Source organism: Nanorana parkeri, unplaced genomic scaffold (genome assembly GCF_000935625.1).
Source record: "Nanorana parkeri isolate BGI_ZX_2015 unplaced genomic scaffold, ASM93562v1 scaffold322, whole genome shotgun sequence".
In the NCBI taxonomy this organism is placed as follows: domain Eukaryota; kingdom Metazoa; phylum Chordata; class Amphibia; order Anura; family Dicroglossidae; genus Nanorana; species Nanorana parkeri.
The window spans coordinates 183,117-196,632 of record NW_017306590.1 but is presented as its reverse complement, the minus strand read 5'-3'; the positions used below and the strand labels follow the sequence as shown (position 1 = coordinate 196,632).

Here is a 13,516-nt window from a genome sequence, read left to right as displayed (position 1 = left end):
TCCTTGGTGTCCGCGGGGAGCTGGGGAGGAGGTCGACGAACTTCCGTTCATCGATCCCCTCCCCGTTCTATGGGACCGGGAGCGATGCAGATTGCATCACTTCCGGTCCCTGGGCTGTCAGTTCTGGGCTCCTGGAGCCCAGCTATAAGCTATTGAAGTGTGATCTGCGTATAAAAACGACGAACGCGCTACACATGTTGGGTATCGCCACGCACGCCGGAGTGAGAGCAATAATTCTAGGGCCAGTATTCTTGGGGTATATCTCTAAATTGATGACCTGTGGGGGCTTTTAAAGCGTCTTCTATGGACTTTTTGGGGTACTGCAGTTTTTCGCCGTTTCACGGACGCACACAATTTGTAACCTGGGCATGTTGGGTATCGTTTTACTCGCTGTAACCTCATCTTTTATATTTCATTAAATGGGTATTTTGTTGTGTTTTGGGGCATTTAATTACATTTTTCACTAAATGTTGGGGTTTAATAAGGAGTTGTGCTAATATTGCGCAACATAAAAATTTGCAACTACCACCATTTTATTCTATAGGGTCTTGGCATTCAGAAAATATATAATGTTTGGGGGTTCTGAGTAATTTTCAGGCCTAAAATGTGGAATATAACATGGGTGCAAAAAATTTTAAAAAAAGGCCTCAGTCATGAAGGGGTTAAACCCCATTTTTTTTCAAGATTTCACCTCGTGGTCATTTGATGGTTACAATTCAAACCTCTAATTCTACAGACAGGATTATCCATTGACGGCCATTTTTTCAGAAAGCAAAGTGTAGTGTACAAAGCCCTTGCTGGGATACACAGTATTCCAGATGCATGCCGAATGACTGGATGTGATCTAGCATTTGGGTAAAAGGGCGACATTCTCTAATTATTCACTGCAACACCCCTTGCTTATTTTTGCCAACTGTGCAAGTATCTTGCCTTAGAAAAAAGAATCGCCTGCTGTCTTCTAAACTTGATTGAATAGCTGCTAAAATGTTACTTAGTCTATGCACTAGGGATGCACCCATATATCGGCCTGTCCCAGCGGGGAGGAGAGAAACTCTGACAGCCGGACGAGCGCTGCGGGAGGAGAGCACTGTGAGCGGCCAGCGTCTCTCCTCCCACACCGCTCAGCCTCCTGCCAAGGCTGTCACAGGAGGCTGAGCGAGCGGTGTGGTGAGGAGAGCTGTGACAGCTGTCAGAATGGAGAGCCAATGCAAACACTCAGCGATCAGTGATCGCTGAGTGTTTGTACATAATTGAGGACATAGTATATTTACTGTATCCTCAATTATGAATTCATGGGAGTGTTCATCACCTCCTGTTCATTCATAATTGTGTTCACTAAATGTTGGGGTTTAATAAGGAGTTGTGCTAATATTGCGCAACATAAAAATTTGCAACTACCACCATTTTATTCTATAGGGTCTTGGCATTCAGAAAATATATAATGTTTGGGGGTTCTGAGTAATTTTCAGGCCTAAAATGTGGAATATAACATGGGTGCAAAAAATTTTAAAAAAAGGCCTCAGTCATGAAGGGGTTAAACCCCATTTTTTTTCAAGATTTCACCTCGTGGTCATTTGATGGTTACAATTCAAACCTCTAATTCTACAGACAGGATTATCCATTGACGGCCATTTTTTCAGAAAGCAAAGTGTAGTGTACAAAGCCCTTGCTGGGATACACAGTATTCCAGATGCATGCCGAATGACTGGATGTGATCTAGCATTTGGGTAAAAGGGCGACATTCTCTAATTATTCACTGCAACACCCCTTGCTTATTTTTGCCAACTGTGCAAGTATCTTGCCTTAGAAAAAAGAATCGCCTGCTGTCTTCTAAACTTGATTGAATAGCTGCTAAAATGTTACTTAGTCTATGCACTAGGGATGCACCCATATATCGGCCTGTCCCAGCGGGGAGGAGAGAAACTCTGACAGCCGGACGAGCGCTGCGGGAGGAGAGCACTGTGAGCGGCCAGCGTCTCTCCTCCCACACCGCTCAGCCTCCTGCCAAGGCTGTCACAGGAGGCTGAGCGAGCGGTGTGGTGAGGAGAGCTGTGACAGCTGTCAGAATGGAGAGCCAATGCAAACACTCAGCGATCAGTGATCGCTGAGTGTTTGTACATAATTGAGGACATAGTATATTTACTGTATCCTCAATTATGAATTCATGGGAGTGTTCATCACCTCCTGTTCATTCATAATTGTGGTTATAGTAAATACACTATGTCCTCATGTTATGAATGAACATGAACACTCAGGAATCCTCTATACTGTTCATATACAACAGGGGCTGGAGAAAAAGAGATTGAGGACTCTGTGTTCTCAATCTTTTTCTATTTTAAAAGGGAAATATTAGGGGTCTGTTTAAACCTCCAATATTTCCCCGGAGCCCCTAAAAGTAAAGTAAAAAATATTTAATAAAAAATGAATGAAAATTAATTTAAAAAAATAAAGTTTATAAAAAAAAGAAAATAAAAATAAAATATTTAAAAACATTTAAATAAAAAACATTTTCGGTTTTGGCCTGACATTGTTTTTAATTTTGGTTCTGAAATTTCCATTTCGATGCACCTCAGTCAAAACATTTCATATTTCTTTTTGGATAAAGGTTAGAACCCCTGTCAAGGTCTATTGCTGTTTTGTATTCATTAGGCAAGTTTCCTCTTATTTTCTGAATGGTCACCAGGATAGGAAGCAAAGAGAAATCTTCCCAACAGATATGGATGGCAATAAAAACATAGGCAATCTTCTCACTTAAATGAAAAGGACAATTGCTCTCAGTAAGTTTCTTAGGGAATCTAGACTTTACCCCGAGAACTTCCAGAATATGAACTCACCTGTCCAGGAAGATATCTGGCAGTGGAGGATATGTCTGCATATCTGGAACTCTCTCATGTACTATAACCATTATGAACGAGGTGAAGCCAAACACTATGAAAACATAAACACAGCTAATTGCGGTCTTCCAGTACTCTGGATCAAGTCTTTTTGGAGGATGCTTGTTTTTTCCATTAGAGTACTGATGAGGTTCTACACTAGAGTCTGTTCCATGTTCATCATAATCTCGTGTCAGTTCTCCATTACACAACCAGTCTGGACTAGCTGGTGCACTGAGGCTGGGGGTTCCAGGACTTGCCTCCACACTCAATCCCATTTCCTCTAGGACGCTGGCATGCTGCTTCTGCAGTTTCCGAATAGAAAGCATAAGACGCTTGATGTCACCAAGAACTTTAATTTCCAATGGTGGAGAGCGCAAGTCATACTCTGTTAGTGCCATCAAAGCTGTGCCATCTAATCGGTGTTTGTTACACAGGAGATCTACAAGGTCAAAAAACCCTTCTTCTCTCATCCATTTGGCCACATGTTTAGTGGTCCAGCGACGAATACATAACTGGCTGTTGCTCGCCATAGTTTTAGTAGACACCTGTGTTGACAGAAAAAAAAGGTTAGATGTTTGTTGTGCAGCATTTGGGCCAATATTCAGCTCAAAGTGTTATAACAATCTTGTGAATACTGTTTATTGCAGAGGTTCTATGTTCTTTTCTGTATTAAATGTGTATATATATATATATATAATCTATGGGACGGACCTATATAAGGTTTTGGTTATCTAACCTAAATACAAGGTAGAGGGTCTGTAAGGATAACGCAAGCTGAAGTTACCATATTAATCATCTTTTCACACAGACCTCAGGTGCAGGTTTCTGGTTGTTCACATTGTTGGAGGTTGCAAAATCTTCCCAGCTATTGGTAGGCAGTGGTCTTACTAAGCAGCCAAACGTCTGATATTAGATTTAGAAATGCAGTCTAAGAAAGTTGAAACTTAAACAGAAATCTCAGATGGTCTCAGCAAAGCAGGCTTCCAAGGGAGAAAAGGGCAAGGTTAAAGAAAACCTATTAGGCTGTGTTCCTGGCTGCTGCCTGACAATCTTGCTTTCTGTGGCACACATCAACTGCAATAAATATCCGACAGTATGTGGCCTAACTAGTGACCACGCAGAAGCTGAGAGTTGAGCAGGTGATGCGCTGTACAGAAGTAAGACCATCCATACGAGCGGTTACAAACCCATGTCAGATGTCCACATCATCCAGATACTCTTCCCTCCTCTTCACAACACATTACAACGATTTCCTGTGGCAGGTAAAGGCTACTACTAAAGACGCAACTATCAAAGCGCTAGCTTTTTTTACATTCCTATTTTATTTAGCTTTATTATTTCATACCTTGTGATAATCTATTTCTGACTGGATCAAAGGGTTGTTTTTTTTTATCAAACACATGTAACACAATGCTCAATGGTATATCTAACAGACCAAGAGGTAACAAATAGGGGAAGTTTGTCGGGTTTTAAATAAACTTTAAAGAAGAACTCTAGGAAATGTAAAAATTAAGGCCTCATTCAGATGCAGCGTACACGTCTGTGCGGCGTGCACACCCGTAAACTGGTCGATCCCGGGAGGTACAGGTGCTGCGTGTAATTGCACACAGCAGGCTGTTCTTCCCTATGGGAGGATGCGGCTGTACGCTGTCATCTGCACACTTGAACAGGTCCTTTTAGGTCAGTGTGTCCTCAATTGGATGCACACTGCCTGCGTCCAAGTGCGGACACCCGGACCCGCACGGATGAGCAAGTTACGGTGTGCGGATGACAGCGTACAGCAGCGTCCTCCCATAGGGAAGAACAGGCTGCTGCGTGAAATTACACACAGCACCTGTCCCTGATGGGATTGTGGGTGTGCACACTGCACGGACTTGTACGCCCCCCGTCTGAATGAGGCCTAAACCTTGCAGTGCGACTACCCCCGCACTGCAAGGGTTAACTGCTCGATTTGGTCTAGGGGCTAAAATAAAAAATATATACTTACCTAATCCTCAGTCCTGGAGCGGTGAGCGCTCACCCTTGCCCCCTCCACTCCGGTGGTGGAAGGTCCCTCAGCCTCCTCACCACTAACGCAGCCGCATTGATGACGTCACAGGTCCTTAGACTGCCGGAGCCAAGTGGGACTGAGGATCAGATGAGTATGTTCTTTTCTTTAGCCCCTAGACCAAAACAAGCAGTTAACCCTTGAAGTGCGGGGGTAGTCGCACTACAAGGGTTAATTTTTTTCCCGAAATTCTTTAAATTATTGGGCTGCCTTAATGCAACTCACCTCAAAGCTCAATATATGCATCATTGCAGCACTGCAGTCTGAATAGGTCCTAACACTTCAAAACTATTGCTGAGAGCTGCTGTACCTGTTCTTGCTCATCATGAACTGAAAAGTTAGGTTAGTTGTCAAGGTGCTCAGTTGTCAAGGTGCTCTTTGTCCATTGACCATACCCAAGATGCCCAACAATCTCCACCGAGGGCCAAACATACTGCATCTATAGTAATATCAGGCAGGCAGGAGGGCAATCCCAGGGCTGGTTATCAGGCAGTCAGGTCTCTGACAACATGGAAAGATGGGCAGCCTGAATGACCAATGGAAAGGTATAGGAGGCAGGAGGGAACAGATCAGCTCTCAACACAATCAGGAAGTGCTTAAATTTGTACATTAGAGCACCCTGGGGTTGGGGATAGCCAGATTCTGAAGTGGGCATTCCAAGGTATGTGCAGGCACTAGTGCTTTAGTATCTTTAGCCTACTGACAATGTTACTTTAACAAGTTATAAACACATATTTGCAATCAGTAGTCAGATTATGCGACTGTGCCACTTTGTAGTAAACTAGATAAGTAAATACAAAGTACTACTGATACAGAAGCAAATCCAGATAAAACTTGGTTGGCATACACGCCTTCAGTGACGTTTTGAGTGTAAACTGCAGTTAGTCAGTGTAGTTATATACAGTATTATGAAATGAAAAGAACACAAAGCCAACATTAACAAAAAATAAGTAGCACAGGTAGCCAGTGTGCTTTAAAGGAGAACTATGGGGAAACATTTTTACCCATAGTTCTCTTCAGGGTCACAGGAGGACATACAGTATACTGTGTCCTACGGTGACCCAAAACTCAGCATATAGCGGGCTATTGCCCACTACATGCTGAGAGTGCAGAGCCACTCCACAGCTGGGATGGATCCTGACAATACTGTCGAGATCCACCCTGCTGGCTGATTGACAGCTGGCTCTGCCCCCTCCCCCGTCCGTTCCTCCAGTCAATGCTAGACAAACAGAGAGGGGAGGGGGGGGAATCCCTGCGGGGAGCAGCGATTGACAGTCACCGCTCTCTGCAGTGAGAGGATCGGGAAGTTAGCGATCGGTGGTATGTGTTTGCTGACTTCCCGATCACTAGAGCCGACCTGTGACAGCTTCTTTGTCACAGGTCGGCTTGAATTATGGGGATGAGTGTTTTTCACTCACCCCATAATTCTCCTTTAAAGTTTGTTTTTTTCTATTATTGTCAAAGGAAGCACACAGTCCAAACTGATCAACTAAAGCTATTTAAATGCCTTTCAAATGTATTTTCACATCCTCAGCCATATTAGGATAACACATACTTTATATCCCCCTTTTTAGCACTCCCCTTCTATGTAAAGTTTAAGAGGCTAGGGAATTTGTTTACGATAATGAACCATTTCTTTGCTGTCCTGGAAGATCATCATTATTAGTGATGAACTTAATATGTATCTCATACTAAATGATTAGCAATATCAAGGCTTGTTCTGCATTGTATAAAAAAGCATTTTAGTCCAATTTGTCCGAGAAGTGTCCCTTCACTGTCCATTAGAAGTCATTCTGAACAATACTAGCTGCCTTTAGATTGCAGTGTACAATCCTGCTCCAAAGAAACCACTAGAAATCTAAGAAACTTTTTTTTTAAATGTATTTTTAGGTGTACTGTGTGACTGGGAACACAAACATTTGGTGTGGGGGGGGGTTCTCAAATTTGGCTGTGAAGGTGGAACTACACTTTAAGGAAGGAAACAACAACTGGCCATGTGTACTAACACGTGTATTAACTAATGCAAACTGCATATGTATTTACATGCTAACAGGATCTGTTTGTGTCTAAAAAAACAAAAATGACTAGCTCTGATTGAAGTTGTCCACGTCCTTCTCTTAACAGCTCCCCTCACCCAGCTCCCCTTCCAGAGCTCCAAGTCTGCACAGAAGGCTTTGGTCACTGCTGGAAGGGGGAGCAAGGGGAGCTGAGCTGCTGTGATAATGACAAATGTATTCTGTGCTTCTGTGCTTGTTGTAAACATTGAGTATGAATTGCTCTATAATGCCTGCAGGTACAGAGGCCATTAAGGGCTTGTTTTAAAGCTCAATTACTGATTGTTAAGAATATACAAGTACTGGAACATTACAGGTAAAATGTAATGCTCAACTTCTTTGTCATGTGATGCTGCAGAGTCCTCCTCATGTTCATCTCTTCTCTGGGCTATACAATCCTTATTGATGTACTCGTGAACTTCTTTGCAATAAGATGTCCTCAGTCTTTTAGTTTGAATCATGCCCAGGAGATACTTAACCTGGAAGATTGAGCACCTACTGAGAGTGCAAGGTTTTATGGCTTTGCCCCCAAGTGCACGCCACCCTTAATTCAAAGTGTACCGATGCAAAGATCTAAATAATAAATACAATAACTGCCTTGCCACCTAGCTCTGACTAATCCAATATTCAACAGGAACCGGTATCATTAAAGCAGTCAAAGTTCCTGTAAGAGTTGTATTTCTGGCTTTAGCTACTTTCTAAAAATAACATCTAAATGATGATTGCAAAATGTTTGGGTCGGTCTAACATCTGTAGACTTCTAATACAATTTTCTGAAACACCCAGATTTCCTTTAAGGTGATCACAGACAGCCAAGAGTGATGACAGATCCATTCATTATTTACATATAAAAAGGGGACACAATGATCTTCAAGAAATGGACAGTATTAAGTGGGCATTGAATTGAATAAGCATAGAGAATGAACTTATCAGTCCTTGTGGAAAATGTGATGTTTTCTGACAAACTAATCTTTTCCTATGATTTATCAAAATATCATTTTCAATTGAAAAATCATTTGAAATGATGGATTCCATGAATAATCAATCATTTATTGTTACAGGTAAGTGTATAGACAGCTTCATATAACTGGGAGATCATTAGTATTATCTACAGATCAGACTCAAACACTTTTACTTGATCTTTCATAAGGAAAATGTATTATTTTGGCCTCTGGTAAGATAATAGTGGTGCTACAATGTCCATTGCACATATAGATATACATGCATACCCTAAGGATATAGCTATGTACATCTGTATAAAGCAGAAAATAAAGTCAGACAGATAATTTAACATTTTGAGTCCATGGTCAGCCTGAAACCCATATTTAACCAAACTTTTTTTTTTTTTTAATAGGGACTGGTTAGAACTTTGCTGTCTATGTCTCTGTTGGCAAGATTTCCACTCGCTTCCTGTCCTGGTGAAGAGTTTAAAAAGGACAGAAAATTATGAAAAATTTCACCAATGGGGACAAATTTAGCAACAAAAACACCTTTCTCGTACAGTAAGGAAGGTTAGTATCTCCCTGTCCCAGGGACACACATACTCCTCAGTTCTGTGTCACAAGCAAAAAAAGTGAAGTGAAATCCCCCCATTGGAATACAGACCCCCAAAAAACATCTAAATTAAATTCTGAACCTTTTACTCAAGACCAAAAAAAATAATTAAATACAGTTTTGGTTGGAGGAAGAGTTTAAATGTGCCAAACAAGCAAAAACATATACATTCTGGAAACTGGCCATTTTTAGCCCGTTAAACTTGTTTTTTACCGTAATATACAGTAAATATTTTAAGCAAAGCAGAACTTACCCGGGGAGTCATCTTTGGAGTGTTCGTCCTGCCTTTCAAAATCAGAACGAAGGAAAAACATGCGTTGTCCAGAATATCAGGAAAGGGTTTCTTTATTCAGCACCACAGACCATGGTAGTTCCACCAAGAATGGCTCTGGCCAATTGGTTTGTGGATGTACCATATACAACTATGAAAAAAATCTGCCCCTGCAAATATTCAGTGATAAGTCACAAGACCAAAGGCCTCCTTGACATCTATTAAACCACGTTTGTGCTATTGTTATCACACCAAGATAAGATTGGACAAGTATGAATTCCACGTCTGCTGTGGCTGAAAAGGAAAAATCTTGCTGACAGCAGTGCAGTAAGCAATCCAGAAGCTTGCATACAAACCTGCATATCTGGCTTTGCGGAGTTTGTACTTGAAAGTAAGTCCTGCAGTAGGTAGTGTCCTTTCAGGGCGTAACAATCTATGAATTAACAGCGATTTCTTACTGTAAGCAGACAATTGTTTTCAAAGATTGGGAGCTGGGAAGCTACAAATGTCACTTGAGTAACTAGAAAAACTTCCCCCTTTGCTTTAGCTGCTATTCCCTTACTGAAGCACAAAATCTGACAAACCACAAGCTATGCTGTGACACCATAAGGGTCATGTTTACTGTGCAATATCAGTATGAAGGCAGAATGTTGAAATCATGGCTTTAGGTATTGAAACACACTAGCACACTGAATAAAAGGCCCATTGCTCTAAAATGTAAACAGGCAGAACTATATGATTTACTAAAAAACTGTTTTACATAAAGGAGGTAAACGGTTTAGGTGTTAATAAGAAATGACAGTGTGAGTCCTATTAATAAAGTAAATGGGAACATTTAAAGTGACACTAAACTCAGGAGTTAAATCCTAAAAATACTTTAAAAGTACCTTCACTCAGGGGCGGACCTACCGTCGGTGCAGCCGACTTTCCTGGGATTGTAGGCAGGGGGGCCCCTTACAAATGGTCGCCGCCTTTTCAGCGGCGACCACTTCTGACTGGTGTCTCCTCTCAGCCACTCTGTAGCTGCAGCAGCCGGGGAGGAGAAAAATCAGTTCAACTGTCTCTGCACTGACCAGGCTTCTCCTCGGCCACCTGTAGCTTCCTCCGCACACTTCAGCTGCTATAGACTCGGAGGGAGAGTGCAGACCTACCATTGGCCGGCTGTAGGAGAGTGGGTCCTGAAGTCAGGGGACAAGGAGGCGGCTGAAGGCTTCACCTGAGAACATGAGAAAACATCACTGCTCCCCTCCCACCACCAGGAGAGGAAGAGGGCATGCGTGCACTGCAAGTCCCTGTTCTTTCCACAATACACCGCTGACCTCTGCGTTACACCGCTCACCTCTGCAATTAATTTTTTCAAATTGATTCAGCTGGTCCCGCGCAGGAGCCTTCTGGGGAATCATGCGCCGCCTGCTTACAGAGCTTCCGGCGCTATCACATCTCCTCCTCCTGAGACCTTTAACACCCCTCCTGAGACCCTCTGCCCGAGACATCTGGCCAAGCGAGTGGAGTTTTTTGAGGAGCAGCGGGTGGTCAACTGTGTCAAAAGCAGCAGAAAGGTCTAATAGCAAGAGTATGGAGTAGTGGCCGTTGTTTTTAGCTGTTAGTAAGTTATTAGTGAGTTTTAGGAGGGTGGTTTCAGTGGAGTGCTGGGGCGAAAGCCGGACTGTAAGGGGTGGAGAAGGTTGTTATCAGTGAGGTGGAGGCTCAGGCGATTGTAGACAAGGCGTTCAAGGAGTTTGGAGGTGAAGGGGAGTAAGGAGATAGGTCTGAGATTGTTGAGGTTGGTGGGGTCCAGTGAAGGTTTTTTGGGTATTGGGGTGACCAGTGCATGTTTTAGAGGGGAGGATGCCAGTAGAGAGGGAAAGATTACAAATGCGAGTAAAAGAGTGTAGGATAGAGCAAAGAGGGTGATCGGAGTAGTGGTGAGGGAACAGGGTCCAGGGGGCAAATGGTGAGGTGGGTGTCAGAGAGAAGCTTTGCAACCTCTTCTGTGGTGACAGGGTCAAAAGAGGAAAGTAACAAGTGTGATGGTGGGTCTGGCGAGGTTTGGATGAGAGTGTGTTAATGAGAGTGACTAAATAAGTCTGTTTGGAAGCACGGAGGGAGGAGTTATATTTTGGGAGGGCTTCTTTATACAGGGTAAAGTCTTGCAGAGACCTAGTTTTACGCCACACTCGCTCCAGAGTGCGGCCATGTCTCTTGAGATTTCTGGTTTGTTTAGTTTGCCAAAGTTGTAGTGGACATGGTCTAAGTCTGTGTGTAGTGAGGGGAGCCAAGGTGTCTAGGAAGGATGAGAGCGAGCTGTTGAAGACAGAAGTAGCCAGGTCAGGGTAACCAGGTACAGAAGGTCAGGGTAACCAGGTACAGAAGGCCAGGGTAACCAGGTACAGAAAATTCCACAAAAAGCAAAACCAGCGCCAGATAGGAACCTCCTTCAGCCACAAATTGTATCTTGTGTTCCAGGCAGGCCACCCCGTTACAGATGAAGGATTAAACTGTGTAAAACATTTAAAAGAAAACACAGAAGAAAAAAAGGTACAGAAGTAGCCAGGTCATAGAGGTCGTCAGTAGCAGAGAAGTGAAGGGTCGAGGTGGCGAAGGTTTCTCCAGGTGACAGTGTGCCGTGTAGGGGGATTTATGGTTGGGGACAGGGTGTGGGTGAAACTGACAAGGTTGTGGTTCGAGAGGGGAAAAGGGGTGATGGACAGGTTGCAAGGTGTGCATAGGTGAGAGAAAACCAGATCTAGTATGTTACCATCAGAGTGAGTAGGAGTGTGTGTCCATTGTCTTAGGTCAAAAGAAGAGGTTAGATTGAGAAAGTGAGTGGAAGCCGGGGTGTTAATGTTATTAGTGATGTTAAAGTCACCAAGAATGATAGTGGGTATTCCTGAGGAGAGAAAGTACGGTAGCCAAGCAGAGAAGTCATCAAGAAAGCGAGATACTGGTCCAGGAGGCCGGTATATTACAGCAACCCTCATAGAAATTGGAGAGAATAGGTGAATACAGTGGGCTTCAAAAGAGGAGAGGGATAGAGAGGGAGGTGAAGGCAGAACTTGAAAAGTGCATTGTGGGGATAGGAGAATTCCCACTCCACCTCCTTTCCGTCCACTGGGTCTGGGTAAGTGCGTCCAGTGGAGGCCACCATGGGAGAGGGCAGCAGAGGAGGCAGAGTTGGATTCCTGAAGCCATTGACATGAATGGCACGACACGCCCCCTCCCGCCCCAGAACGTGGCCTGGCTTCATGTATGCGATCAAGTGCATTCCGGCCACAAACTGCACCGGGACGCACTGGATATGATGTGACTGGGCCCTTAAACCTGAGACAGCAACAGCAGTTTGTTCAAGAAATGTGGGCCAAACTACCTGTTGGCAGATGCAGAAGTCTAACTGAGAGCTGCAGAAATCACTCATTTGAAGTGATTGCCTCTAAAGGTTGTGCAACAAGATATTAGGTTAAGGGACCCTAGCTGTGAACCTAGCCTGACTCAATGTATTTTATGCATAGCGGCACTCTGGTGCCAATATACGAAAAAATACATTGAGGGGAATTTATCAAAACTGGAGCAGACAAAATCTGAAACAGCTATGCATGGCTACCAATCAGCTTCGCTCTTTCATTCTCAAATCTCAACTGAACAGAGAAGCTGATTGGTTGCCCTGACCTAATTAGGTCATCTGGCAACTATAAACCTGTTCTTTCTGTTTTATTTAATCCATTCTTTATTATTTAATCCATTCTTTACTATCAACCCCACTGTTAGTTAATAAAGATCTATGCTCTATTTTAGGGGTAGACAAATGAATATGGCATTCAGGAGCCAGTCTGCCCAATCCAGGAGCCAGCAGGATTTGTGTAGGTGCCAGCTCCACTGACAACTAGAGAAAACCTCAAATATATTGGGCGCCAGCTGTCATTTTAAGGTGCATTGGCAACCTGCTTTCTGGGATTTATTCAGCCATACTCTATCTGTTCCGTAGACACAAGGATTCAGATTAGCTGCTGTTTCAACAAATATTGGACTTATTTAAAAAAATATATATATATGACAAGGTTTTTCTGTCCCTGTTGCTAAAAAAAACTTTACAAAGATTCTACAAGACAAATTTGTTCCCAAGTTTATACATTGATATTTGTATTTGTAATTCGTTGACGGCTTGGTCTCTTGCTTGTTCTCTTATGTTGTACCTGACCATGTTTTCATTAAACCTATGTACAAGTAAACACATAATGTTTCTTTGTTTCCTAATAAAGTCTCTTGAATAAATAAATATTATATAATAAACTAAGCAAAAATCAGAGTGCAAGGTAACCTATAGCAAGTAACCAGCATTTACTTTACTGACTCCAAAACATTAGAAGATAGAGGCTGGTAATGACAGGTATTGTACTTTGTGCTTTGCTCCATGCACTGTGCCACTGAATATGGCAGGATGTGACACACGCCTTCAAATACACCCCGTCCGATATCTACGTTACTATTTATCTAAGAGGAGGCCACAAAGTAATTATGTCTTACCAACGAACATCACTCTTCAAGTTAATTATTATTTTAAAATAATCTCAATGCTTTTATCACTTCATTGATTAGCAAGTGAATGTTGAACTCAACACTTAATTGCTGTCCTGGAAGATTACTTGGGGGAAAAAAAAAAAAAAAAAAAAAAAAAACATTTTCCCCAAAAAAGAATTCCCCAAATTTCGGCTCGGCC

The 13,516-nt window shown here is 42.7% G+C and overlaps 1 protein-coding gene across 1 annotated transcript in view; it reads right to left on the bottom strand.

Annotated features, from left to right (window-relative positions):
- Positions 1-3,427, bottom strand: part of SAMD8 (sterile alpha motif domain containing 8) — a 27,984-nt gene extending 24,557 nt beyond the window's left edge. The window contains exon 1 of the mRNA XM_018558159.1: positions 2,835-3,427. Within this exon, the coding sequence (XP_018413661.1) occupies positions 2,835-3,406 (572 nt within the window). The 5' untranslated portion in view covers positions 3,407-3,427. The remainder of the gene's footprint in view (positions 1-2,834) is intronic.
- Between the last annotated feature and the right edge of the window lie 10,089 nt (positions 3,428-13,516).